The 25,811-nt window shown below is 45.7% G+C and overlaps 1 protein-coding gene across 1 annotated transcript in view; it reads left to right on the top strand.

Moving 5' to 3' along the window:
- The window catches only part of ATP10B (ATPase phospholipid transporting 10B (putative)), a 123,534-nt gene that overhangs the window by 67,645 nt on the left and 30,078 nt on the right, over nucleotides 1–25,811 (top strand). The window contains exons 10-15 of the mRNA XM_060146524.1: nucleotides 7,161–7,352; nucleotides 8,828–9,428; nucleotides 11,944–12,053; nucleotides 14,205–14,331; nucleotides 17,371–17,555; nucleotides 24,263–24,587. Coding sequence (XP_060002507.1) covers nucleotides 7,161–7,352; nucleotides 8,828–9,428; nucleotides 11,944–12,053; nucleotides 14,205–14,331; nucleotides 17,371–17,555; nucleotides 24,263–24,587 — 1,540 coding nt within the window. The remainder of the gene's footprint in view (nucleotides 1–7,160; nucleotides 7,353–8,827; nucleotides 9,429–11,943; nucleotides 12,054–14,204; nucleotides 14,332–17,370; nucleotides 17,556–24,262; nucleotides 24,588–25,811) is intronic.

Below are 25,811 nucleotides of genomic sequence, written 5' to 3'. Positions count from 1 at the left end.
TGTTTTTTTGTTGTTGAGTTGTATGAGTTTTTGTATATTTTGGAAATTAAGCTCCTGTTGGTCACATCATTTGCAAATATTCTCTCCCATTCCGTAGGTTGTCTTTTCATTTTGTTTATGGTTTCCTTTGCTGTGCAAAAGCTTATAAGTTTGATTAGGTCCCATTTGCTTATTTTTGCTTTTATTTCTTTTGCCTTGGGAGACTGACTTAAGAAAACATTGGTACGATTTATGTCAGAGAATGTTTTGCCTATATTCTCTTCTAGGAATTTTATGGTGTCATGTCTTATATTTAAGTCTTTAAGGCATTTTGAGTTTATTTTTTGTGTATGGTTTGAGGGTGTGTTCTAACTTCATTGATTTACATTTACATTACAGCTTTCCCAACACCACTTGCTGAAGAGACTGTCTTTTCTCCATTGTATATTCTTGCCTCCTTTGTCAAAGATTAATTGGCCATAGGTGTGTGAGTTTATTTCTGGGCTCACTCTACTGTTCCATTGATCCATATGTCTGTTATTGTGCCAATATCATGTTGTTTTGATTACAGTAGCTTTGTAGTATTGTCTGAAGTCTGGGAGGGTTATGCCTCCAGTTTTGCTGGTTTTCCCCAGAATTGCTTTGGCAATTCTGGGTCTTTTGTGGCTCCAAAAAACTTTTAGGATTCTTTGTTCCAGTTCTGTGAAAAATGTCATGGATAATTTGATAGGGATCACATTAAATCTATAGATTGTTTTGAGTAGTATGGCCATTTTAACAATATTAATTCTTCAAATCCAAGAACATGGAATATCTTTCCATTTCTTTGTATCATCTTCAGCTTCCTTTATCATTGTTTATTAGTTCTCAGCAGATAAGTCTTTCAGCTCCTTGGTCAGGTTTATTCCTAAGTTTGGTTTTGGTTTTGGGCTTTTTTGATGCAATTTTAAAAGGAATTTTTTTTTACTTTCTCTTTCTGATATTTCATTGTTAGTGTAAAGAAATGCAACAGGTTTCTATATGTTAAACTTGTATCCTGCTACCTTGCTGAAATCATTTATCAGTTTTAGTAGTTTTTGTGTGGAATCTTTAGGGTTTTCTATGTATAATATCATGTCATCTACATATAATGACAATTTTACCTCTTCCCTTCCACATTGGATATCTTTTATTTTTCTTGTCTAACTGCTGTGGCTAGGACTCCCAATACTATGTTGAATAGAAGTGGTGAGAGTGGGCCTCCTTGTCTCATTCCAGATTTTAGCAGGAAGGCTTTCTCTGTTGAGTATTATGTTGGCTGTGGGTTTGTCATAAATAGATTTTATTATGCTGAGATATAATCCTGCTATACCCACTTTGGTAAGGGTTTTTATCATGAATGGATGCTGTGGGAAACTCTCTTCTTGCTAGGCCATTGAGTTTTTTTCCCTGGGGCTTCTGTCCCATTTGGGAAAAGCTTACCTTAGTAATCCACATGCTTCTATTTAAGCAAATATTTACTAATATTGAGCTCTCCCCATTCTTGAACCAAACTCAATATCATCAAGGCCACAGCCTCATCAAGGGCAAAAACATGACTGCCCTAAATAATACTTCAGCCTTCATCTCCCCAACAACTGGGAAAGTTTGTTTCGACAATAGCAATACAACCACGTGGCTAAGTATTCAAAAGGAACCAAAGGGCAAATGAAGAGAGTAAGCCTCCCTCCCTACTCTATTCCCCACCACCTCAGAGACAACCATTATTTGTATATTTCTGTGTCTTTGCCAGAGGTGCTGTATCTATATAGAAGCAGGCAAGTGGGGTGTACACATAAACACATCCTTTCCCACAAACAGAAGCATAGCATACACGCTGTTTTGGACTTTGGACTTTTTTTTAACCTAATGAATCTTGGAGAATATTTCATATATGTAGACAAACTGACAGATATTCAATAGAGAGCCACTTCATCCCATTTTTAATGGCTGTTAGAATTTGTTGGATGGTCGAGCCATCACGTTTATACATGTATGTAAGTTTTTCTATGGTATTCTTAGAGCATAACTGCTAAATTGAGATTGTGTGCATTTTTAAAATTTTGATTGATACTTCTCAAGTGGTTGTACGAGTTCAGACACTCACCAAAGCAAATAGAAGGGTCTGCCTCCTCCCCTTCTTCCAAGTCTTTGTATTCTCAGTGTCTACATTTCTTTAGAATAGCCTTTCATTTATTGTCAGTCGGTCAACAAATACTAGATAATATAGCAAGTACTGTTCTAGACACTGGGGATGTAAAGTCTAATGGGGCATTGTTCCTGATTTCAGGCACTTACAGCCCAGTGAAGGGGCAAGAACCCCAGTGCCTACAGGACACTGCTCTCAGTGCTGGGGTGTATGGGTGCAAAGGTGCTATAGGAGCCCAGAAGAGGTGCACCTACATCAAACTAGGCATCAGGGGGCTTCCTGGAAGGGTTAGCATCAGAGCTGAAGAGAGCAAAGAGAGAGCAAAGAGAAGAGACCATCTAGTGGGGAGAGTGCAGGTTGTTTTAGGGGAGACATTCTGCACAAGCAAATGGAGACTTGGGGTTCCAAGGAATGGCTGGAATAAGAGGCACAGGTCGGAGAGAGGCGAATGAGGAGATAGAGACATGGGAGGAACCAAGCCACAGAGTTTGCTTCCAGGCCTATGCACCAGGGTTCCTGTTCATTTCCACCGCTGGCTCTGTGGGTTCCCATGGCAACAATCTGCTGCACCCAATTAGTGATAGTCACCAATGTGACCATGAGTGAGCCGTCACTAAAACTGAGAGGAGAGTAATGGAATGGAGCTTGGCCTTCTTCTCCCAGCCTTCCATGCAGAACACTCCCCAGTCAGAGAGGAAGTGGGCTATATCTATAGGGCAGCCCTATAGCCTAGAGCCTTGCTACTCAAACTCTTGTCCTCGGATCCCCAGCAGGAGCACCACTTGGGAGCCTGTAGAAATGCAGATGCTCAGACCCCACTCCAGAACTGCTGCATCAGTATATGCATTTAAATAAGACACCCAGCTGATTTGTGTATATGTTAGAGTTTGGGAAGTGCTGGCATCATGTTTAAGGGTTTGGGTTTTGGCATCAGCAGAACTGGATTCAAGACCCAGCTTTTTAATTGATTTTGGAAGCTTAGACAAGTTACTTATCTTCAGTGAGCCTCATTTGCCTCATAAATAAAATGGGAGAATGATAGTAGCTATTTTGACGCTGTTATAATGATTACATGATGTACATGGAAGCACTTACCAAAGCCCATGACTTTGCTATAAGTTGTCAATAGATATAATCTGATGATAATAGGAGGATCCTTGAGGATGTGGTGTGAGGTCAGAGATCACCTTCCCCAAAGAGGGTTTATCTGAGCTTCGGGTGTTCTGCAATAGAAAGAAATCCAACCAGTTGGGTGCCCAGGTGCCACAAAGCTCTAATCTGAGCAACTGGTAGCCCCACAAATGTATATTTCTTTTCCTTCAGAGAAACAGACTAGCCAAAGGGCCCGGAGGGGGTTGGGGGCACTGTTTTCTCTAAAAGCGTCCTACATGCCAAGTTCCTAAATGTTAATGAACCGGACAGCAAACCAGTGGGCTGTGGATGAAGGGAACCACGAAGAAGCTTGCCCTGCAGAAACAAGCCTGCGTGCCTGGATAAAGCTTCCCTGACATCTGCCGCTGACACCTGCAGGCTGGGCCTGCTGCCAATGCCAGAGAGAAGCAGGCCCTTTGCAGAACTCTTTGTGTGTGTGCATTGCTATATGATTGGGTAGAAATATACTAAATAAGAGTTTTAACAAAGAGCGCCCATGGGTTAATCAGTGGTGAGGTAGCATGGTGTCCTAGATAGGAGTCAGGCAACAAAGGTTCGAGTGAGTGCCTACAGGCTGGCAAGCACCAGGGACACATCACAGTCTCTGCCCTCATGGCACTTAGAGACTAGAGAGTAATGGACATGCAATACCTAACCGTTAAATCATTTTAACTGTGTCACCGTTTGGAAATACATAATGCATAGCTTGGAGCAAAGCGGTGTGCTGTCAGAGGCCGGAGTCAGGTGGTGTGAAAACTGTCCTAGTTCTGACTCTGATTCAATGTGCAATCTTGGGGGAGTTCACTACCTTCCTCCCTGGCACTCAGTTTTAGCATCAGGAAAATAGGGGATTTGGCCTTGATGACCTCCAAGCTTGTTCCCAAGTCTGGGTATCTTTGGTAAGGGTTAAAAGCATCCCATTCATGTACCCCTGCCAAAAAAAAAAAAATGAAATCTATTTTCTGAAAAAGATCCCCATAATCCCCTTTATAATCTCATGGACTCCCTGCTGAGCCCTAAGGATTAGATATATAAGCCCGTCAGTTGTATTTGGGATCCCAGACACTAAAGATGCCAACTGTCAGCAAGTATCAAAGGCCACTTCCTTCTCATGGGAGATCTTGCCTGGCGTGGAGGTTAAAGAGCATGAATTCTAGAGTCGGACTATCTTGAATCAACTTGCTGTGAGACCTTGGGCCAGACACCTAATCTCCCTGGGCAGCCGTTTCCTCGTTTGAAGTGCAGAAGTAACTGGGAGAATAATAGTACTCAATAGATAGTGTGCTGTGGGGATGCAGTCAGATAATGGATGTACCCAGAACATAAGAAACACTCCACGAAATGGAACTGTCGTTACTATTATCAGAAATTGGCTCAGGGCTTCCCTGGTGGCTCAGTGGTTGAGAGTCCGCCTGCCGATGCAGGGGACACGGGTTTGTGCCCCGGTCCGGGAAGATCCCACATGCCACGGAGCGGCTGGGCCCGTGAGCCATGGCCGCTGAGCCTGCGCGTCCGGAGCCTGTGCTCCGCAACGGGAGAGGCCACAACAGTGAGAGGCCCGCGTACCGCAAAAAAAAAAAAAAAAAAAAAAGAAATTGGCTCAGAGTTCCGTGAGTGATGTTGGCAAACTGGATGGACCCTGGAATCTGGTTAGAGGAGTACGCACGGGAGCATTCATAAGGGAACATAGCTACTTTAGCACGACCACAGAAAGGAAGACCCTAGGTTCGCAGTCAAGGGGTCTGACATCAATTCTGGCTTTACAATGACTCCTTGGGTGACACTGGTCAAGTCAGACATCTCTCTGGGTTTCAGTTAAGTTGGGGCTAGTTTCATCTCAACTTGGGACTGTGAGAACCCAGTGAGATCACATAACTGACATTGTTGGAAAGGAAGGATTAGCTCCATCACTGTCAGTTCCTGCTATGACAACTGTACTCAGAGGCAGGGAGGATGGATGGTTCCTGCTCCTTCCTGAGCTTTCTGAAAATAGGGTCACTGTATGGTATGGACAGCCCACCATTACTTATTACAGGGCAAGGAAAGGGAATGCAGACTGGATGCGGTTTTACTCGCACTCTTCCTTTTAATGAAAAGGCTTTTTTCTGGACACTGTCCTCTTAAGATGGTATCAACAAGTTGGAAGTGTAGGCGTTGGCCCTGGGAAAGCCCTCCAAATGAAGGTCAGAACTCTTTACAGTGTGAGCTCCACCCGCAGTCCACTTCCCCGATCAAGCTGTGCTGTTGGAAAAGCCGACTCTCATCCCTCCAGCCATCCAGCACCTCCACGTCAGTCCGGGTTTCCTCCCCTGCGGCTCTCGCCTGTACCAGCAGCTCCAGGGAGGTGAGAAGCTGGCTTCTGGAGTCACTGCACTTGGTAGTCAGAGAGGACACAGTCTGAGGACTCTTTCCCCACAGGCTGTTTTTCATTTCAACTTGGGTTCTTGTTCGTAAAACTTGCTAGCTTGGCCCTCGGTCTTCACTCTGCACGAATCAGTCAAGATTCGTCAGTCCATCGTTTCCAATCATTGACTCTCTTCTGAACTTTAATTAACCTGTGAACTCTGAACATGGATCGAAATGGCTTTTTGCGGAATGGCTTTTGTCATATCTGTGAAGAGCTAGTGTTTATTGAACTTCAGCTTCAAACAAAGCTATCTTTGGAGTTACAGAAGATACAACTTCATGGAAAAGGCAGTCTCTTGTCTTTCAGCCTCTTGGTTTATCTCTAGAGAGATTAAACATGGACTTAAGAAAATTGAATTTAAAATATAGGTCAATATGTAGTGAATTCTAGAGGGATGGCAGAAGTGGCAACTTCTACAAAGATGTGGAGAAATTGGAAATCCATGAGTCAGATCCAGCCCACGGGTTTTTTAAAAAAGAAAAGAAACAAAACACAGTTCTCACATTGTCTCTACTTTATCTTGAAAAATCCAGAGATCTGGCAAAATGTTCCAGCCCTGGAGCCTGTTAGTAGCAGAGCAGTCGCCCCCTTTTAGATGGGGCGGGACTTGCCAGGTCTCACAGCCCCCCATCCCATAGTGTCCTCGACTGTACCTTGGCCAGCTTGCCTCATTCACCTTACCCTGACTCCTGTGCACATTCTGCATTCAGGAGCCTGTTACTGTGGCTCAGAAGACAGAGAACTCACTGTGGGCTGGATCAGATCTCATGGACCCGTGGAGTTTTCATGGTTACTGATGTCTAGGTAGGATTTGGGTAGACAGGAGAGGACTTCAAACAGGGTGTGATCAGAGGCATAGGAGGGGAGTATACCCCCAGGAGGCAGCAGACAGACCACCCGGCCTAGCTGAGGGTCCACAATGCAGAGTGGTGGGAGTCAAGAGTGGAAGTGCAAATGGGAAAGAATTTAGGTGCCAGACTGAATTGATCGTGTTTACAATGAAGATCTCCCGGAATTTTTTCAAGCTCAAGAAGACCTTGAGGGAAATAGTATTTTTAGGAGGATGAATGGGTGATACATATGAAGGGTTTGAAAGAAGAGAGGTAAAAGGCAGCCACCTCACTTTAGAGGCTGATGCAGAAATCCAAGCTGGAGGGCTAGAGGGTCTGCGCTTGGCTGGAAACATCAGGAATGAGGGGTAAATGGCGGGGAGACCCTGTGGGGAAAGAACTACCAGAGCCTATAACTGATGGGCATGTGGGGTTGAGGGAAAGGGAGGAACCAAATCACACTCTACAATGACCAGGCCCAGGGGAGGTGGGGAGACGTGCTGGACGCAGGATCGCAGGGGCGGGGGGACTGTATCAGCCTTTTCCAGGCATGAAAGGATCTGCCGGAGGGGGCTTTCCTCCCCAGTCCCTTCAGGAGACTCTGACCCGGGCCTTTCTCTCCCAGGAAAAAGATGTGACTCCGGATAAAAACCTCCTGACCAAGGTACGAGATGCAGCCCTGTGGCTGGAAACCCTGTCAGACAGCAGACCTGCCAAGCCTTCCCTCTCCACCACCTCCTCCACTGCTGACTTCTTCCTGGCCTTAACCATCTGCAACTCCGTCACGGTCTCCACGACCGCAGAGCCCCGTCAGAGGGTAAGGACCGCTGATGGTAAGGTGGGATGGATGAGAGGAGGGCGAGGGGCGAGGGCGGAAGCCCTGCACGGGGGGACAAGATACTTGGGTCCTAGCCACACTGTCACCATTTCATCACTGTGAGACCTTGAACAGAGCTCTTAGCCTCTCTGGGCCTCAATCTCCTCCTTTTTTTAAATAAAATATTAAAAGTTCCATATGAGCTCTCTATATAGATCTCACATTTTTGTGTCTGTCTGTCTGCAGGGTAGATGTTAAAAGTTAATATTTACTGAGCACTTGCTGTGTGCCAGGCTCCATGCCAAACATGTCACCTGCACTATCATTTAATCCTCACAGTCCCACAGTCCTAGGAGGTATGTCTTTGGATTTAACAAGTGAAGAAACAGTGGCGTGGCTCAGAGAGCTTGAGGAACTTAAGGAAGGACGTATGGTGAATACACGGCAGAACGATCTGTACGATTCTGTAATAATATCACGGTATAGTGGTATCTGCTTTTTAATGGAGGGTTAAATAAACAATTAACACCATGTGTGAAGTTCTGCCAGTTTGGAGATAATGCACCTGGATGGCCACTCGTAGGACGTTATACTCTGAATTATTTTTCAGTACAGAAGATAGATTTACCTTCGATTATCTACATACTCTCACCCAAGCTCCCTTGTAAGTGAAAAATAAGAATAATTGGGTGTTACAACATGTGGCCACAAAAATCAAGAAGAAGAGCGTTCATCCAGGCACCAAACCAGAGCCCCCATTATTACACCCAGATTCTAAACTACCCTGAAAAGTCGGCAAGTAATCAGAAGTCTTCAGGGAGTTTGGGGAACGCAGGAAGCATTATCTGAGCAATTCTCCCTATTTTCAAGGGAGAAAGCAGTACCATTTGGGGAAGGACAGCATCCAGTTCTCAATTTGCACGTCAGTGGGGAGGCTTTAGCTGGCAGGTAGCTCAAGAGCCCAATCCCTGGAGTCAGACAGACCCAGACTTGAGACCCAGCTCTGCTATCTACACACTGGGTGATCACAGCCAATTTACCCTCTTTATGCCTCAGTTGCCTCATCCAGAAATTGGGATAATGATAGGATCCCCTAGCATCGCTGGGAGGATGAAGTGAGATGCTGCGTGCAAAAATAAAGCAGACAAGGCGATGATAAGGGTGCAGGGCATGTGAACCCCTACTGTGAGTTTGGCTTTTGTCTCCTTTGCTTTGCCCATGATCAGAGTGGGATGGTCATAAGATAGAGGAAAATGAGTATCGCCAATCCCTAGGAAGTCAGGGCTGGAAGGAAACCAATGGCCTAACTCCCTCATGCTATAGGTGGGTAAACCGAGGCTCACAGAGGGGAGAAGACTTGCCCACCATCACTGAAGGCCCACCTAATTCACTGATTGCAAAATGAGATTCATAAGACAGCTTGATAGTTTTCCCAACCTGGAGAGTCACGGTCTCCTTCCCTCCTCTACCACAAGGTCACAGTGCCACCCTCGACCAAGGCTCTGGTGACATCCCTGGAGAAGATTCAGCAGCTGTTCCGCAAGTTGAAGCTTTCGAGCCTCAGCCAGTCATTCTCGACCACCGCACCCTCCGACGTGGACCTGGGGGAGAGTTTGGGGGCCAACATGCCCACCACGGACTCGGAAGAGAGAGACGACGCGTCTGTGAGCAGTGGCGGCTACTCCACCGACGGCGGCTACAGGAGCAGCACGTGGGAGCAGGGTGACATCCTGGGGGTGGGTCCGGGTGCCTCCCTGGAGGAGGTGCTGCAGGACCCGGCCCTCAGCCTGGCCGGCCCCGAAGTCTGTTACGAGGCCGAGAGCCCTGATGAGGCTGCCCTGGTGCACGCTGCCCGTGCCTACAGCTTCACGCTGGTGTCCCGGACGCCCAAGCAGGTGACCGTGCGCTTGCCCCAGGGCACCTGCCTCACCTTCGATGTCCTCTGCACCCTGGAGTTTGACTCTGTCAGGAAGAGGATGTCCGTGGTCGTGAGGCACCCGCTGACCGGTGAGATCATCGTCTACACCAAGGGTGCCGACTGCGTTATCATGGACCTGCTGGAAGACCCAGCCTGTGGTGAGTCCACCCCACCGGGTTCCAAGGAGAGAGGGCTTATTTAACAGGCGGCGTGGATGGTAACCAGGGGCTCAGGTTAGAGTGTCACTCAGTCCGGCAGGTCCCAACTGGAACACAAACCCTCAAGATGCTCTCCACAAAGCAGCTTGCTTTCCACGTCTCCACGACCTGGAGAATGACGGAGCTCATTATGAACTTATTAAAGGCTTTGTTTGGGCAGTCTTGTCATAGAGGAACTTCTTTAACTTTATTTATCCCAGTTTCTAGTTTTCCAAACTCATTTAAAGATGGACTCCCCATACACAATTTTTTTTTCCACCAGGACACCTATTAACATACCCTAGAACACGCTGTGGTCCTAACTCTTAGTTTTGGAGAGAAGCCAACTGAACCCAAAGAGGGAAGTGACTTAAAAGAAGTGGTCCCAGCTAACTGGTGGTAAATCCTATGTGGAGGTATCCTGAATCCTAGTTCAGGGCTCTTCCCATGCTGCCAGAATTCTGCATCAGGCTCGGTTCACTCTGGGAAGCCTCGGGTGGTCCTCTTTATCGTGCCTTTCCCCAGCCTCCCCCAAACAGATTTTCATAAACTTGCTCCAAGCCAGAAAAATGTTCCAAAGTCCCTACATATCAGTGTCCAATTTTGGAACAGCATGAATTAGTGTGCAGCCGCTTCCTGATTGCTAGCAAGGAGAAGACAGTTATGGGGCTGTGATTCTCCCAGGGTGGTAGATTCTAGCCAAGCTTTAGAATTGCCCAGGCAGCCCTGTGCCTCCTGAATTATCAGCTATGGATGAGAGCCAAGAGGATCATGGGGGTTGATGAGTGTTTTGAATGGGAAGGGAGCTAATTAAGTCTCTTCATCCCCAGACTCTGGCAGACAAGTGAATTCAGTGTTTCCTAGACAAGGGTGCCACGGCATTCTATCCCCGGGCAACAGCCTTCCACACTGCCCTGGAGATGTTTCTTTCTCTGTTCCTCACCTGATTCCAAAATGGATTACCGATGCCTCCGATAAAAAATACATAGACAGTGTTACTATAAGATTTGCAAAGCAAAGATTTCAAAAGGAGGGGGAAAAATAACCTCAGCGTTTAATATATTTACAGTGTTTGAACATTCAATTTGACCCTGAGGTTCCTGGTAGCCTGAGCAAAAATGTAAACTCAAAGGCACACAGGTAGAAGGCAAAAGGTGTTTAATCTCGGGAGCTGATGTCTTTGAAAATAAAATATTGTAGATAGTGCTCAAAAAGATAAGGTACAAAGACTGTCGTTAAGGTACCAGGAAACCAGTAGCATCTGAAAAATGAGAAAATAATCTTTGAAGGGATTTTTATACTGCATAAAAGCAGCCTTAGAATAGTATCATGGAGAAAGTGAGAGCTTTGTTGGACTTCCTTATACTTATCATACTGTTAAGAATTGTACTTTTAATTTTGCATCATATGGAGGGATGGACAAAGTGCACAAAATCTGTTTACCGCTTAGGGCTTCTAAAGATCTCAGTCCAGCCCTGGTAAAGAAGGATTCAGAAGCTTCTTCCAAGCTCACATTTACAAAGTGCTGCCATTGATTAGTGATGTCTGTGACATCTTAGATAAAGGAAGCGGTGATTGCATCAATCCTGCCCCACAACCACCAGCCCAGGCTGAAAAATTCTTTTTTCTCTGATAGATCAAAGTACTGGAATTTCAAAAGAAACAGATAAATTTCTTCTAAGAGAATCGTATTATGTAGGACTTCAAAAGGGGGACTTTGAGCAACACAATGAAATATTTTTCACACTAGATTTATAGGAATCCAAAAAATACTTTTTCTAAGCCTAACTCGGCAAACCCAGTACGGTGAGGAACTTAGTCATGAGATTCAGGTCTGTAGCCACCTTGGAAGCAACTTGCTATAAGGACTGAAGTAGATGACGGAGAAGGTGATGGATAGTATCTCTGAGACTTAGCAAACTGGTCATCCAGGGCTAAACTAGCCACATGGAAAACTCCTTAGGTAATAAGAAACACTCAGACTTCTCGTCCCCTGATTCAGCAGGCCTTCAACCTGACCTGCGAATTATTGGTTTAAGTTCCCTGGTGGTTCTGATGCAAACAGATGTTTGGGTTATCCATGCTTTTTTTTTTTTTTTTTTGCCTCACAGCATGCAGGATCTTAGGTCCCTGACCAGGGATCAAACCCATGCCCCCTGCAGTGGAAGCACATTGTCCTAACCACTGGACCGCCAGGGAATTCCTGCAAACAGGCATTTGGGAACAATACCTGGAACCACCTACCTTCCCTAAATAGTACTTCTCTCAGCCAGACGTTGGATGATCAGATAGAGACAGCAGACAATTTAAGGACCCGTGGAGTTACCGCCTTCCAGGGCAGCCTGGGAGAGCTGTTCCATGTTTACCGGGGGGCGGGGGTGTGAGGGAATTCCTCCTCTAAAGATGCCTGAGTGTTAGGAACGGGATCCCTAAGCAATTGCCCACGACCTCATGGGGGATAATGACTATTTGACAGTGACTGACACTGATGTGGAAAAGAAGGTGAGGAAAATCCGAGCCCAGACCCAGAGGCATCTAGACTTGTATGCGAGAGATGGCCTTCGAACACTGTGCATCGCCAAGAAGGTGAGAACAAGTTCCACGCTTAGTGGCTGAAAGGCCTCGACCCTGCTTCTGTCTTTTCTATTTCTTTTTTAGAAGATCCTCAATGTTGGTTGTTTTAATATTTTCAAAATTAGCTATCCTGACCACAGAGACCCATGACTTTGACGATTTTGCTGGGACAAAAATCTGAGTGGGAAGGTTCCTTATTAGTGTGGCTTTGTGGTTCCTTGCTTTCCATTGTCTATGTAACTGATGATCATAATTTTTTAATGTTATAATTTTGCCTTCAAATATCCTTTGAACATTTGCATTATTTGTCTAGATTTGGAATTGGGGAGATTTTATGTGATCACATACAAATCTAGATTTCTGGTTTCTCTTGAAAGTGCAGAGGATCTGGAAAACTGGATCTCCATTCTTGAATAGCTACAAATAGCTAGAGCCATGTAGCAGCTGATCCCTTTGATGAAGGATATATTCTGCTGTGTGCTGGGGTTGGTCATGTTTCCTACCATTCCCGATTGCATTGCCCTTGTCCCAGCTATAGTCAAGTAGATTACCCACCTTATGCCCTTCAGGTCTCTCACTTTGCTGCCCCTACAGGAAAGGAGGCAAAGAGCTATGAATCCCAGAGCTGGGGCATCTAATGAGGCACCTAAAATCAGGGGAGCTATGATGGGCATACATTTCAAGATGGCTAGAAGTGGCTTCTTCTCCATAAATCCCCAGAGCTCTTCATCTCTTTTGTAGGTGCTTAGTGCACCATAAAGTTTAAGAGCACCCGCTTTAAAGCCAGACCTACCAGGAGACAAGTCCCAATCTCACCACGTATCTGTGGTGTGACCTTGGGCAAGTTTCTTCACCTCTCTGAGTTTGGGGATGTTTTTATCTGTAAAAAGGTACTAGTGTTCCCTACCTCATATAATTGTCAGGGACATCAACTAAGATAACACAGGTACAGCACCTGGGACAGTGACCCGCATTACTATTCTATAAATTGTAATTATATCCTTACCACCTTCTATTTTTTATTTACATTATCTATTCCTATTTTGCCTCCTCTGATGAGACTCTTCTTCCTTGAGAGCAAAAGGCCTACCTGTGTCCCCTTGGTTTTCCCTACAGTGCCGCGCACAGAGGGAAAATTAAAGAATAGTTGATGCTTGAAGGAAAGAGTCATTCATTACTATAAGAGACAGAGAGGGGCTTCCCTGGTGGCGCAGTGGTTGAGAGTCCGCCTGCCGATGCAGGGGACACGGGTTCGTGCCCCGGTCTAGGAAGATCCCACATGCCGCGGAGCGGCTGGGCCCATGAGCCATGGCCGCTGAGCCTGCGCGTCTGGAGCCTGTGCTCCGCAACAGGAGAGGCCACAACAGTGAGAGGCCCACGTACCGCAAAAAAAAAAAAAAAAGAGACAGTGAGGCTATAATGCCAACAGAGGGGTCTAAAAGTGCTCTGGACTCCAGATATGCCCTCTAGTTGGATTCTTTCAGCCACTGGGCACCCCCAGCAGCTAGTGGAATGGTCTACCAGGCTATGCAAGATCTGGATGCTTCTCACCTTTCCAGACTCATTGCTGGTCCTCTCCACCTGGCTTTCCATCCTTAAGCCAACTGGTAAGTTCAAGGGACAGAAAGAAATCCACGTCCATTGCTATTTCATGGCCTTTGAACTTACCCCTCCCCGTGACAGAAGCCTTCTCGTCATTGGATCTCAGCCAACATGTCACCGTGTCTAAGGGACCTGACGATCCAAATGAAATAACCCCTCTTCCCACAACTATCCCCCTACCCTGTCGTACGCCGTCATATCACCCTCTTTGTTTTCTGTATGGAACTCCTTGACATGATCCATTCTTTTAAATTATTCACTTGGATCATGTCTCTCACCCTCCACTAGCACATAAGCCCAGGCCTGTAGGATTCTTGTCTGTCTCGATCACTGGTATATCTCCGGTGACCAGAGCATCACAGGGGCTCAACAGAAGTTTGATGATAATGGAACACGAAGAACCAATCCTTCATCAATTCAAGACTCAAAAAAAAAAAAAATTGAGGGAAAAGCCCCATCTAATTGTACAGTGAAGCTCAAACTGGCCCGTAGGAGGCCCAGCACATGGGCAGGGGGAGGGAGTCACCCAGAGCTGTGAACAAGCCTCTTCTTTTTGCATAGATCTTAAGTGAAGAGGACTTCCAGAGATGGGCCAGTTTCCGGCGTGAGGCTGAGGCGTCCCTCAACAACAGAGATGAGCTTCTCTTGGAGACAGCACAGCACCTGGAGAACCAACTCATCTTACTCGGTAGGTAAAAATAAGTTATCATTACATTTTTAAAAAGGAATGCTGCAAGCTGGAAAGGGAGTTCTTGGCCTTGATTCTGACACTGCTTCAAATGTGTCTCAATTAGGAACCTCCCTGGGGTGCCCTTCCAGGCATTTGGCGCCAATGGGCTGTGCCGATATCCAACCCAGACTCCACACGCAGATTCCTGAGGATGCCCCAGGAGCATTCCTGCACTCCCTGCCGGATGAAGCCTGGTTGCTTCTCCTCCAGTCGTTCAAATGTTTATTGAGCACCTACTATGTGCCAAGTAGCATGCTAGGTATCGTGGCTACAACAGGGCACAAGAGCCGCAGACCCTCACCTGAAACTAACACAACACTGTAAATACTATACTCCAAAAAAAAAAAAAAAAAAAACACACAGACCCTGCCCTCCTGGAGCTCAGAGTCTAGCAAAGACACTTGGTTGATTAAACAAGTAATTTCCTCAGAGTGTGATGAGAGGTGGGCTGGAAGATGTACCTGGTGGGATGAAAGCACAAAGGAGGTGGCGGCAACATACTGCAGAGCCAAGGAGGGTGCAGGACAGCCGGAACTGAGCAGAGAAAAGGAGCTGGTCAAAGGGGGAGGGTGTTCCAGGAGACGGAAGGGCCCGAATGAAGGCCTGGAGGCAGGAAAGCCTGGGCTGGCTGGGGACTCAGAGGTCTCCTACGGCTGGACCCCAGAGTGCGGGGGAGATCAGCAGGATGCAGGTTATGAAGGGCCGTGTAGATCACAGGCTAAAGCTTTGGAGAGGGGAAGGGGATCAAAGCAGGGACAGATTTGCGTTTTACAAAAATCACTCTGCTGCTGTAAAGACGTATAGAAGTTAGATAGATACTCTCGGGGGAAAGATGGAAAACACCAGCTAAGAGACAGGGTTGGATTTCTGCTGAAGGAAAAGCGTTGCCAAGGGAGAAGGGGGAGGCTTTATTTATCAGACTAATCTCTTCACAGCTCGGGAATAAGATCCCGGAAAAGGCGATGCCTGAACAGCGTGCACATACTGGCCACGTGGCAAAAGGCTTCTTTCATCTTGGGAGGCAGTGCTGGCCTGGGGATGAAGGCCACATCTTGGCCCTGTGGTGACCTTGCTGTGTGCCCAGGGACACATCCCCATACCCCTCTGAGCCTTTGCGCCTCCTCTGGCTAAATCACCAAGCTCAGCCAGGCAGGGTTGAAGGGGGAAGACCCAGGGTCGCTGTAGGAAGACGGTAATACCTCTTTATATAAAAAAGGTACCAGCAAGATTTGGTCAGATGGGGGGAAAACAGGAGGAGACAGGTTTGCTCCCCACCTCCTTCGGCTTTTCTGTTTCCTGTGTTTGGACTGCAGGGGCCTTTGTCTGCTGCCTCACAAGGCCCCCTTGAAAGCTGGCCTCGAGAACCCATTTTAACAGGAAGTAGACGGTAGCTAGTCCAGACAGCGCCATCCGGCACCTCGGGCCACCCCCGGAATGTCATCCCATTAGGGCACCTGACCCCCTTCACACCCTCTCCCCTGCGGTTTCTTTTGTTTCAGGGGAGCCTTCTGGCCTCAGCTGGTGAGAAATGCCCCTGAGCCGGTAGTGCATGAAAGAGAACACACTTGTCAGGACCCATGGGCTTCCCTGGCTGAGAAAGGCTCTCACCACCTTCCTGTTTCATTTTCTCTTTCACACAACTAAATGTGTTTTTCCTGCTCTCTCCTTCACCCTGCCTCCCGGTAACACACATCATTTTCAGTCTCACTTTCCAGGCAAACGCTCGGCGGAAAAGATGAGGGTCGGGCATCACTTTTCATGGGTTGGTTTACCTGTGCACTTGGGCCTGAAATATAAAACAGGCACATTTCGGGATAGAGAGGTTTGTTTTCTTCCCTCCAGATGGCTTGTGATGGAGAGGACTAGGGCTGGGAAGAGATTTCATCCTGCCACGAAGAAACTGTCACACCACTAAAAAGCTGCCATGCATTCACACCGAGTCCCACGATATTAAATCAACTTTTCAATATGCATCTAATGTAACTGCTTTGCCAAGCTATTGTCACTCGGGATTATTAAAAGAAATGGCACGCCTGTTCCTGCCCAGAGTGAGATGGGTAGCCATTAGTCTGTGGTCTGAAATGAATCTCAATTTAAATGCAGATTTATTTTTGCTTAATCACTGAGCAGCTATTGGGTATTTGGGTATACAATCATCAAGTTTGGCTCAAAGCTTGAGACCATTCAAAAAATGATGGAATCCGCATGTTTAATGCCCTCTAAGAACGTTATCAAAAACCCAAGTCTCTGTTAATTCTGTGGTGAGCGCTTGCAGAGCAAAGATTCCAGTCTCTCCATATCTTTCCACTCCTATTGCCGCTATGCCAGTCCAGCCACACCAGCTCTCCTCTGTTAGCCCTGAATCTCATCCTGCTTCCTCCACCCTCCAATCCATTCTTGAGAATGATCTTCTTAAAATTCATAACCGATCCCATCAGTCTCCAACTTAACTCCCTTTCATAGCTTTCTTTGCTACCAAAAAATGCCAAATCCCTTCATGCCCTGATAGGCTCTACAGGATCCAGCTCCACCCCTCCCTGCCTGGCCTCCTCTCTCTCCCTGCTCTGTCTGCCTTTCTGTGTCATCTTCTACTCTGACCTCTGGGCCTTCACACATGCTGATCCCTCTGCCTGGAATTCCCCCTCCTTCCCCACCTTTTGGGTTTATCTCCCAGGTCTGAGCTTAAGTGGCCCTTCCTCAGCAAGGCCTTCCCTGACCTTCCAAATGAAGTTTGGGTCTCCTGATATATGTTTGCCCGGCACCCGGGGCTTCTCTCCTCAAATAGCTCAGTTATAAATCCTTACTCAACAGGCCTTTGAGTACCGAGAGGGTGGGGACCAGCTCTGTCTATTTCACGGCTGTATCCTGGGCATTTAGCACAGCCTAGAACACGGGAGATAAGTTAATAATCATTGCCTGGCTTGATAGGGCTTTGGGGAAATTAAGCAGCTACTTTCTCAACATAAATGTGAGTTCTGCTGTCTCTAATCACTCCAGGAGCCACTGGGATCGAAGACCGGCTGCAGGAAGGAGTTCCAGATACAGTCGCTGCTCTGCAGGAGGCTGGGATCCGGCTCTGGGTCCTGACTGGAGATAAGCAGCAGACGGCAGTCAATATCGCCTATGCCTGCAGACTGTTAGACCAGAAGGACACCGTTTATTCCATTAACACAGAAAGTCAGGTGAGGCCAAAGTAGAGCTCAAATGTCCAAGTGCGGAGCAGCTTCTAGGCCAACAGGAGCCGGGATTGCGGGTGGGACTTGGGTACACAGGAGACGCACCCCTACCCCCAAATCTTGGAATTCCAAGGGTCCTAGAAGGCATCCAGCCCAATATCCTCGACCCCATCCCCACATATCGTTGACCAGTCTATTTATATTACATCTAGCAGTACCTAGTAGCAAGTTGTGCCTCTCTCGAATCTCATCCTTGGCCCAGTCTCCCCATTCTACACGTGAGAAACTGAGGACCACTGGAGCTAAGTCACTTGCCCAGGGCCACCCTGGTAGTTTCTGATGGACCAAGTCTAAAATGCTCTTCTCCGGCCAGGCCAGTGCTATTTGCATTATACCAGACTGTTTGCTCACAGATCCTCAATTGTTTCTTATACTTTGGATAAACTTATCCATTGAAAAACCCCAATTGAATAGAAATGATTCTGAGTTTAAAATTTCAGCTCCAATTCGTATGTGCAATTTGTTGCCACAGAATAAAACCTGAAGGAAATGACACGTGAGACCAGTATGTTTTGATGGGATGGAGGAGAGAGAGAAAGATAAGCGAAGTTTGAAAACTGTAATTTTCAGCCTGAATAGGTTGTGAGTGGCAGGGAGCAAGGTTTGGAGACAGAGGACTGTATAAAGTCTAAAGAAGCGTATTTAAAGTCATAACACAGTTTTATATTTATATTAGGAGGAAAAAATCTATTTTCACGATGCAAACTGCAGAAAGTAAAGTTCCACTATCTCCGTGGCTGATGAATATGGGAAGTAGGCATTGAGTTGTGTGCTCCTATCAAAGGGAACAGGACTGGATTAGATGTGCGGTTGTAACAAGGAAAGCAGTGGGTTGTGGGGGGGGGGCACCTGGAGACCTAAAACATACCATGGGGAGAAGGATGGAGACAGGGAGGAAGACGGAAGATGGAAAGAACAGCGCAGAAAGAGAGGCAGGAAGAAGGATGATGCAACCTCACTCCTTCACTTTTGCCTGGGGCTGAACTGGACCCAGAAGAGACGTTTACAGGTTTCAATTTGGTTTTCATTCCATGAAGAATCCACGTACACATATTTTTTTAAAGAGGTAGTGAATCCTAATAAAAGTGCCAGAGGCCCTTTAGATGAATTGGGAAAATCACTTACTTTCTTGTCAGGTGAACAGATAATGCCATGATTAGATTAAACCCCAATGAATCTTCAAAATGAAACTATTCTCAGGGAAATCTTGGCATTAATATGATGCCTAGGAAAGAAAGTAATTTGCAGCTGGCTTGAGTGCTTGATCCCTGTAATAGTGTGGATGTCTGCCTGCCCCACTGGCAATGGAAATTCCATTTGCAATGATCATTTCACTCCAGCAGATTCCAGGAGGAGGATATCAACAAGCCTGTGAGTGCTCCTGAGGGGGATAGAGTGGGCTTCTGTGGGTTCTGTTAAATGCAATGCATTCCTGTAGGAAGCGGAAGATGCCTCTTGATTAATTAGCCAACGTTCCCAAGGAACTGTGGGCCACGTTCCAAGTTGAGCTCAGTCACTGTCAACAATTTTAAAGCTGTCCACAACCCTCCAAGATGGTACCTGAATGTTGGACCCTGCCTACACCCCCAGGCCCACTAAACCTGGAAAATTAGGCTTTCTCATCCCCTTGGGAAAGTAGTAGGTGCAGAGATATGTTAAGACAGAAACTGGGGAAACCTATTCTAAATCTCAGACTTATTTAAACCCCAGTTTAATGTAATTACATATTTGGTGGCTATTTCCTCCAAGGGTTTTAATCTGCCTGATTCAACATAAATTGATTTAGGGCTATGGTTTCTTTGTTATGTATCTTAAAGCTATAAGCAAGCTATGGGACCTGTCTAGAACTCAGGGTTCTCATCCATAACACGAGAAAATTACTAATCCATCACTGGAAATGTTGATCTGTCAAGGAATTTTAGAAGGGACTATACAGTATTAGATAGGAACTGGTAATAGCAACTATTATTGTTATTATTAACAACATATTGAAGGCGTAATATGATCCAGATACCATATCTCTCTGAACTTCGTTCTTCTCATCTGTAGAATAGGGATTAAAAAGATTTATTTCAGAGGCTATTGGGAGGGTTAAGTAAGTTCACAGAAGAACAATACTTACTAGCACTGCATTTATATGAGTTAACAAATTACCCCAAAACTTAGCAGCTGAAAACAGTAAACATTTATTATCCCACAGTATGTGTGGGTTATGAGTCCAGGAGCAGCTTAGCTGGGTACCTCTGGTTCAAGGTCTCTCCTGGGGTTGCAGTTAGGCTATCGGTCAGGGATGTGAGCTCACCTAAAGGCTCAACTGGTTGGGTCATTTGGTGATGGAGAGGAGTCCTTGCAAGCTCACGGACATGATTATTGACAGGCTTGGGTTCCTCACCACAGGGGCCCCTCTACCGAGCTGCTTCACAACGTGACAGCTGGTTTTCTCCAGGGTAAGCCATTCAAGACAGAGAGTGAGAAAGATTGCCAAGATTGGTAGCCACAGTCTTTAGATAAACTGACCTGGGAAGCGACATCCCATCACTTTTGCAGAATTCTCTTCATTAGAAAGGAGTCATTAGTCATAACCACACTCAAGGGCTGGAGGTTACACAAGGAAGGACATGAATACCAGGAGATGGAGATCACTGAGAACCATCTTAGAGGCTGCCTGCCTCAGCACTGACAGATACTGAATGTTAAATGAATGGTAACGATTATGATTATTACATAGAAAATTTGAAATAAGTAAATTCAGAGATTTTATTTTGAAGCTTATATTCCCAATGACTTGCTGCAGTCACATGTTGGAGGAATTGACAGCATACCTCATTTTATTGCACTTCATTGCACTTTGCAGATACTGTTTTTTACAAATTGAAGTTTCGTGGCAACCCTGCATTGAACAAGTCTGTTGGCGCCATCTTTCCAAAAGCATTTGATCACTCTGGGTCTCTGGGTCACATTTTGGTAACTCTCGCAGTATTTCAAACTTCTTTATTATTACTGTATTTGTTATGGTGATCTGTGACTAGTGTTCTTTGATGTTTTAGGGTACCACGAACTGCACCCATATAACATAGCGAACCTAACTGATAAATGTTGTCGGTGTTCTGACTGCTCCACGAACAGGTTGCTCCATCTCCCCCCACTCTCCTCAGGCCTCCCTATTCCCTGAGACACAACAATGTCAAAATTAGGTCAATTAATAACCCTACAGTGGCCTCCAAGTGTTTGAGAGGAAGGGTTGCATATCTCTAGCTTTTAACCAAAAGCTAGAAATTCTAGCTTTAAACCAAAAGCTAGAAATAATTAAGCTTAGCAAAGAAGGCATGTTGAAAGCTGGGACAGACCAAAAGCTAGGTGTCTTGTGCCAGTTAGCTAAGTTGTGAATGCAAAGGAAAAATTCTTGAAGGAGATTAAAAGTGCTACTCCGATAAACACATGAATGATAAGAAAGTGAATCAGCCTTGCTGCTGATACAGAGAAAGTTCTAGTGTTCTGGAGAGAAGATCAAGCCAGCCACAACATGCCTTTAAGCCAAAGCCTAGTCCAGAGCAAGGCCCTAACTCTCTTCAATTCCATGAAGGCTGAGAGAGGTGAGGAAGCTGAAGAAGAAAAGTTGGAAGCTAGCAGAGGTTGGTTCATGAGGTTTGAGGAAAGAAGACGTCTCCATCACATAAAAGTACAAGGTGAAGCAAGTAGAGGCTGCAGCAAGTTATCCAGAAGATCTAAGATCATTAACGAAGGTGGCCATACTAAACAACAAATTTTCAATGTAGAGAAAACAGTGTTATATTGGAAGCAGATGCAGTCTAGGACTTTTATGGCTAGAGAGAAGTCAGTGCCCGGCTTCAAAGCTTCAAGGGACAGGCTGACTCTGTTAGGGGCTAATCAGCTGGTGACTTTAAGTTGAAGCCGATGCTCATTGACCATTATGAAAATCCTAGGACCTTTAAGAATTATGCTAAAATCTACTCTGCCGGTGTTCTATAAAAGGAACAACAAAACCTGGATGACAGCGTAACTGTTTACAGCATGGTTTAATGAATATTTTAAGCCCACTGCTGAGACCTACTACTGCTCAGAAAAAAAGATTCCTTTCAAAATATTACTGCTCACTGACAATGCACCTGGTCGCCTGAGAGCTCTGATGGAGATGTACAGTGAGATTAATGTTGTTTTCATGCCTGATAACATGACATCCATTCTACAGCCCATGGATCAAGGAGGAACTTCAACTTTCAAGTCATTATTTAAGAAATATATTCCATAAGGTTATAACTGCCATAGGCAGTGATTCCTCTGCTGGTTGTGGGCAAAATAAATTGAAAACCTATGGAAAGGATTCACCATTCTAGATGCTATTATGAACATTTGTGACTCATGGGAAGAGGACAAAATACCAACACTACCAGGAGTTTAGAAGAAGCTGATTCTAACCCTCATGGATGACTTTGAGGGGTTCAAGTCTTCCGTGCAGGGAGTCACTGCAGATGTGGTGGCAATGGCAAGAGAACTGGAATTAGAAGTGGAGCCTGAAGATGTGACTGAATTGCTGCAATCTCATGATAAAACTTTAATAGTTGAGGCGTTGCTTCTTATGGATGAGCAAAGAAAGTGGTTTCTTGAGATGGAATCTACTCCTGGTGAAGATGCTGTGAAGATTGTTGAAATGACAACAAAGGATTTAGCATATTACATAAATTCAGTTGACAAAGCAGCAGCAGGGTTTGAGAGGATTGACTCCAATTCAGAAAGTTCTACTGTGGGTAAAATGCCACCAAACAGCATTGCAGGCTACACAGAAATCCTTCATGAAAGGAAGAGTCCATCGATGTGGCACACTTCACTGTTGTCTTATTTTAAGAAATCGCCTCAGCTACCCCAGCCTTAGCAACCACCACCCAGATCAGTCAGCAGCCATGGACATCGAGGCAAGACCCTCCCCCAGCAAAAGGATTACAACTTGCTGAAGGCTCAGATGATAGCACTTTTTAGCCATAAGTATTTTAATATATGTACAGTTTTTTTAGACATAATGTTATTGTATACTTACTAAAGATAACTTTTATATGTCCTGGGAAACCAAAAATCTCATGTGACTCACTTTATTGCAATATTCACTTTATTGCAGTGGTCTGGAACCAAACCCACAATATCTCCAAGGTATGCCTGTATATACTGTGTGCCAACCCCAAGTTCCAGCAAGGACTACCTTGATCTCTTTCCCAGAAAAGTGCTTCGGGTATAACCACCTGCTCCTGAGCTACTTCCTGTGGCCCCGCTAGGTCCTGTGCACATCCTCTTGCTTGCAGTGCTCAGTTTAGCATCCCCTAAAGGAAGCCTCCAGAATAATGAGCTGCAGTCCTACTCACTCCAGAAGAAATTATTCCAAATATTCTCAGAAGCTTCTAGATCAGGGGTCTCCAAACTTGTCATTTCAGAACAACCTTCACGATTTTTGCCTAAATCCACATATTATCTATACTGTTGTTTATTTAATGATTTCATTTAAATAGACTCACTTTGAACTTTTCAAAACTTATTTTTAGAAGAATTTTTAGCACTAAAGTAAATGAAAAATCATCATCCCTTGCCACGGATAAAAGAACACTGCTAAATAAAGACCCCGTGAACAGAACAATGAAATTAAAATTGATAATACAGCTGACTGCCACCACTTTTCTCTATCTTTAGTTAAAAGTGATGTTTAAACAAGTGAAAGAGGTATTAAGGATATCTTTAGATCCGAGATCTGTCTTTATCTTTGATACAATCAAAAGTAATGGAGGAGAATTGATAAGAGGAAATAATTTCTTCACCATGTTTCAAGGTAAACATCAGAAAAACTCAATAAGACTCACATACATGGTCAGGTATTTTTTGTTTTTTGCGGTACACAGGCCTCTCACTGTTGTGGCCTCTCCCGTTGCGGAGCACAGGCTCCGGACACGCAGGCTCAGTGGCCATGGCTCACGGGCCCAGCCGCTCCACGGCATGTGGGATCCTCCCGGACTAGGGCACAAACCCATGTCCCCTGCATCGGCAGGCAGACTCTCAACCACTGCGCCACCAGGGAAGCCCACATACTCAGTTTTAACCAGTACGACCAATACATTTATACAAACGGATAAACACGCAATGTATTTTTTCAGTTAAGAAGCCACAATTCGAGATGACCTTGGGCAAGTTATTAAGGATTTCACTGTTTCAATTTCCTCATCTCGAAACTAAAGTCAGTAATACTCACCCTACCTACCACACAGGAATGTTGTGAGGAACAAAGGAGAACAGAAATGACTTGTTAGAAATGGAAAGTAGGATACCAGCACGACACGTTGTCATCATTTGCCATCATATCAGTATCATTTACTACATTCTATCATCCCTGTAAAAGGCCCGCATCTTGCTGTGCTATCTCCACTCCCATTCCCAAGCTGTCTCTCCTATTTGGGCCATTAATTTGTTTCCAAATTACTATTGCTTTGATGCTGTTTGAAATATTGCAGAGAAATGTCAAAATCAGAGAGTGAAATCCCGGGTCATCTCTATGGGGGTAGAGTTTTATAACTCTTTAACTAAAGGATAAAGTGACATTTTTAACCTGTTTCTAATGTTGCTTACTGACACCCAATTCATTATTCTGCTCTTTATAGGAAACCTGTGAATCCATCCTCAACTTGGTATTGGAAGAGGTAAAGCAACTTCATGGACCACAGAAGCCAGACCACAAGCTCTCTGGGTTCTTCAGCCTACCTTCTGCGACGCCACCCCCCACCTCAGGAGCTGCAGTTCCAGAGGTTGGATTGGTCATCGATGGGAAGACGTTGAATGCCATTTTCCAGGGAAAACTGGAGGAGAAATTTCTGGAGTTGACCCAGTATTGCCGGTCTGTCCTGTGCTGCCGCTCCACCCCACTCCAGAAGAGTATGCTCGTCAAGCTGGTGCGAGACAGGCTGAGAGCCATGACCCTTTCCATAGGTACCCATCATGCGGAGATGTGGGGGGGACGCTGGGCAAGCCCACTCTGGACCAGAGGTGAGGGGTCACGTATCACCGTCAGGATGCTCAAGCTGAGGGTCATTGTCTTAGAGGGAGAGAGTTCAACGTGACAATCAAGATGTGGCAGTCAGCAGGTGAGCAGCAGCTAAGCAGGGTGGGCGAGCAAATCCAAGTTCTCAGGATGAGCAGGTCTGCTAAGGAAAAGTCAGGACTTGGATGGAGGCCAAAGGCAAGAGGGGCCTCAAGTTCAGAATATCCAGGTAGCTCAATATACATCCAGGCCCACTCACTTCTGGGATGCCGACCATGTGCCCTTCCATACTTAACACATGGCACAATACCACGCACCTCAGGTGCCTGTGGACTTGATATTCTGTCGAGTGTTGACGGCTGGTGGGGAGGTCTAAAAAGTGAAGCTTGTCCCACGTTTAGTGTTGTATATTCATTTCTAAATATAAGACTCTACACAAAGCATACCCTCAGTAAACGCTGGCTTGTTGGTTGTTGAAGAATTTCTCATAGGGGATTAAATTTTAGCCATGGTTGAGGCAGAGAAATGAAGTGTCCTTACTTCAAACCTTCCAGGAACAACCAAAGCGGGTTTACAAGAACCTTCACGATCTGGGCTCCATTATCTCTCCAGCCACCTTCCTCCCCACAACATTCAGCAGTCCATGTCCCAATCACATGAAGCTGCTTACCATTCTCCAGGAGCCTCGTCCTCTCTCGCTTCCTGACCTTTGCTCAAGCCGTTTCCTCTGTAAAACCTCCTCCAATCCCGCCTAATGTTCCTTTACTCCGTGGGCTCCCACAGGGCTCCACAGCACTGTTACGCCTTCAGTGCTGGGCTGCTCAGGAGACCAGAAGTTTCCTGAGTGGAGGGGCAATGTCAGTCTTACTCAGTTCCATCCCGTGCCCAGCGCATACCAAGCACGTGGTAAACGTTGCTTTTGTGTGAGGACATTCTTACAGATGGTTCAGGTTCTCTTCCTCCTGCAAAGACATGGAAAGAGATTTTCTTTCCTGGCATTTCAAATAAGGGGCCTACTTTACATTGGTGGGTTTTTTTTTTTTTTCCTTTTCTCCTGGTCTTCAGGTAAAAGCAGTTCAAAACCAGAAAAAAAAAGAGGGAGTGGGCAGAAAGAATAGAGGGAGCAGAGCTTTAGCAACTGCATCCTAACTGTATTCCCTGAATTGTCCTCT

This window comes from Lagenorhynchus albirostris, chromosome 3 (genome assembly GCF_949774975.1).
Source record: "Lagenorhynchus albirostris chromosome 3, mLagAlb1.1, whole genome shotgun sequence".
Classification (NCBI taxonomy): Eukaryota; Metazoa; Chordata; class Mammalia; order Artiodactyla; family Delphinidae; genus Lagenorhynchus; species Lagenorhynchus albirostris.
The sequence above is the reverse complement of the archived record's forward strand: the minus strand, read 5'-3'. Positions and strand labels throughout refer to the sequence as shown.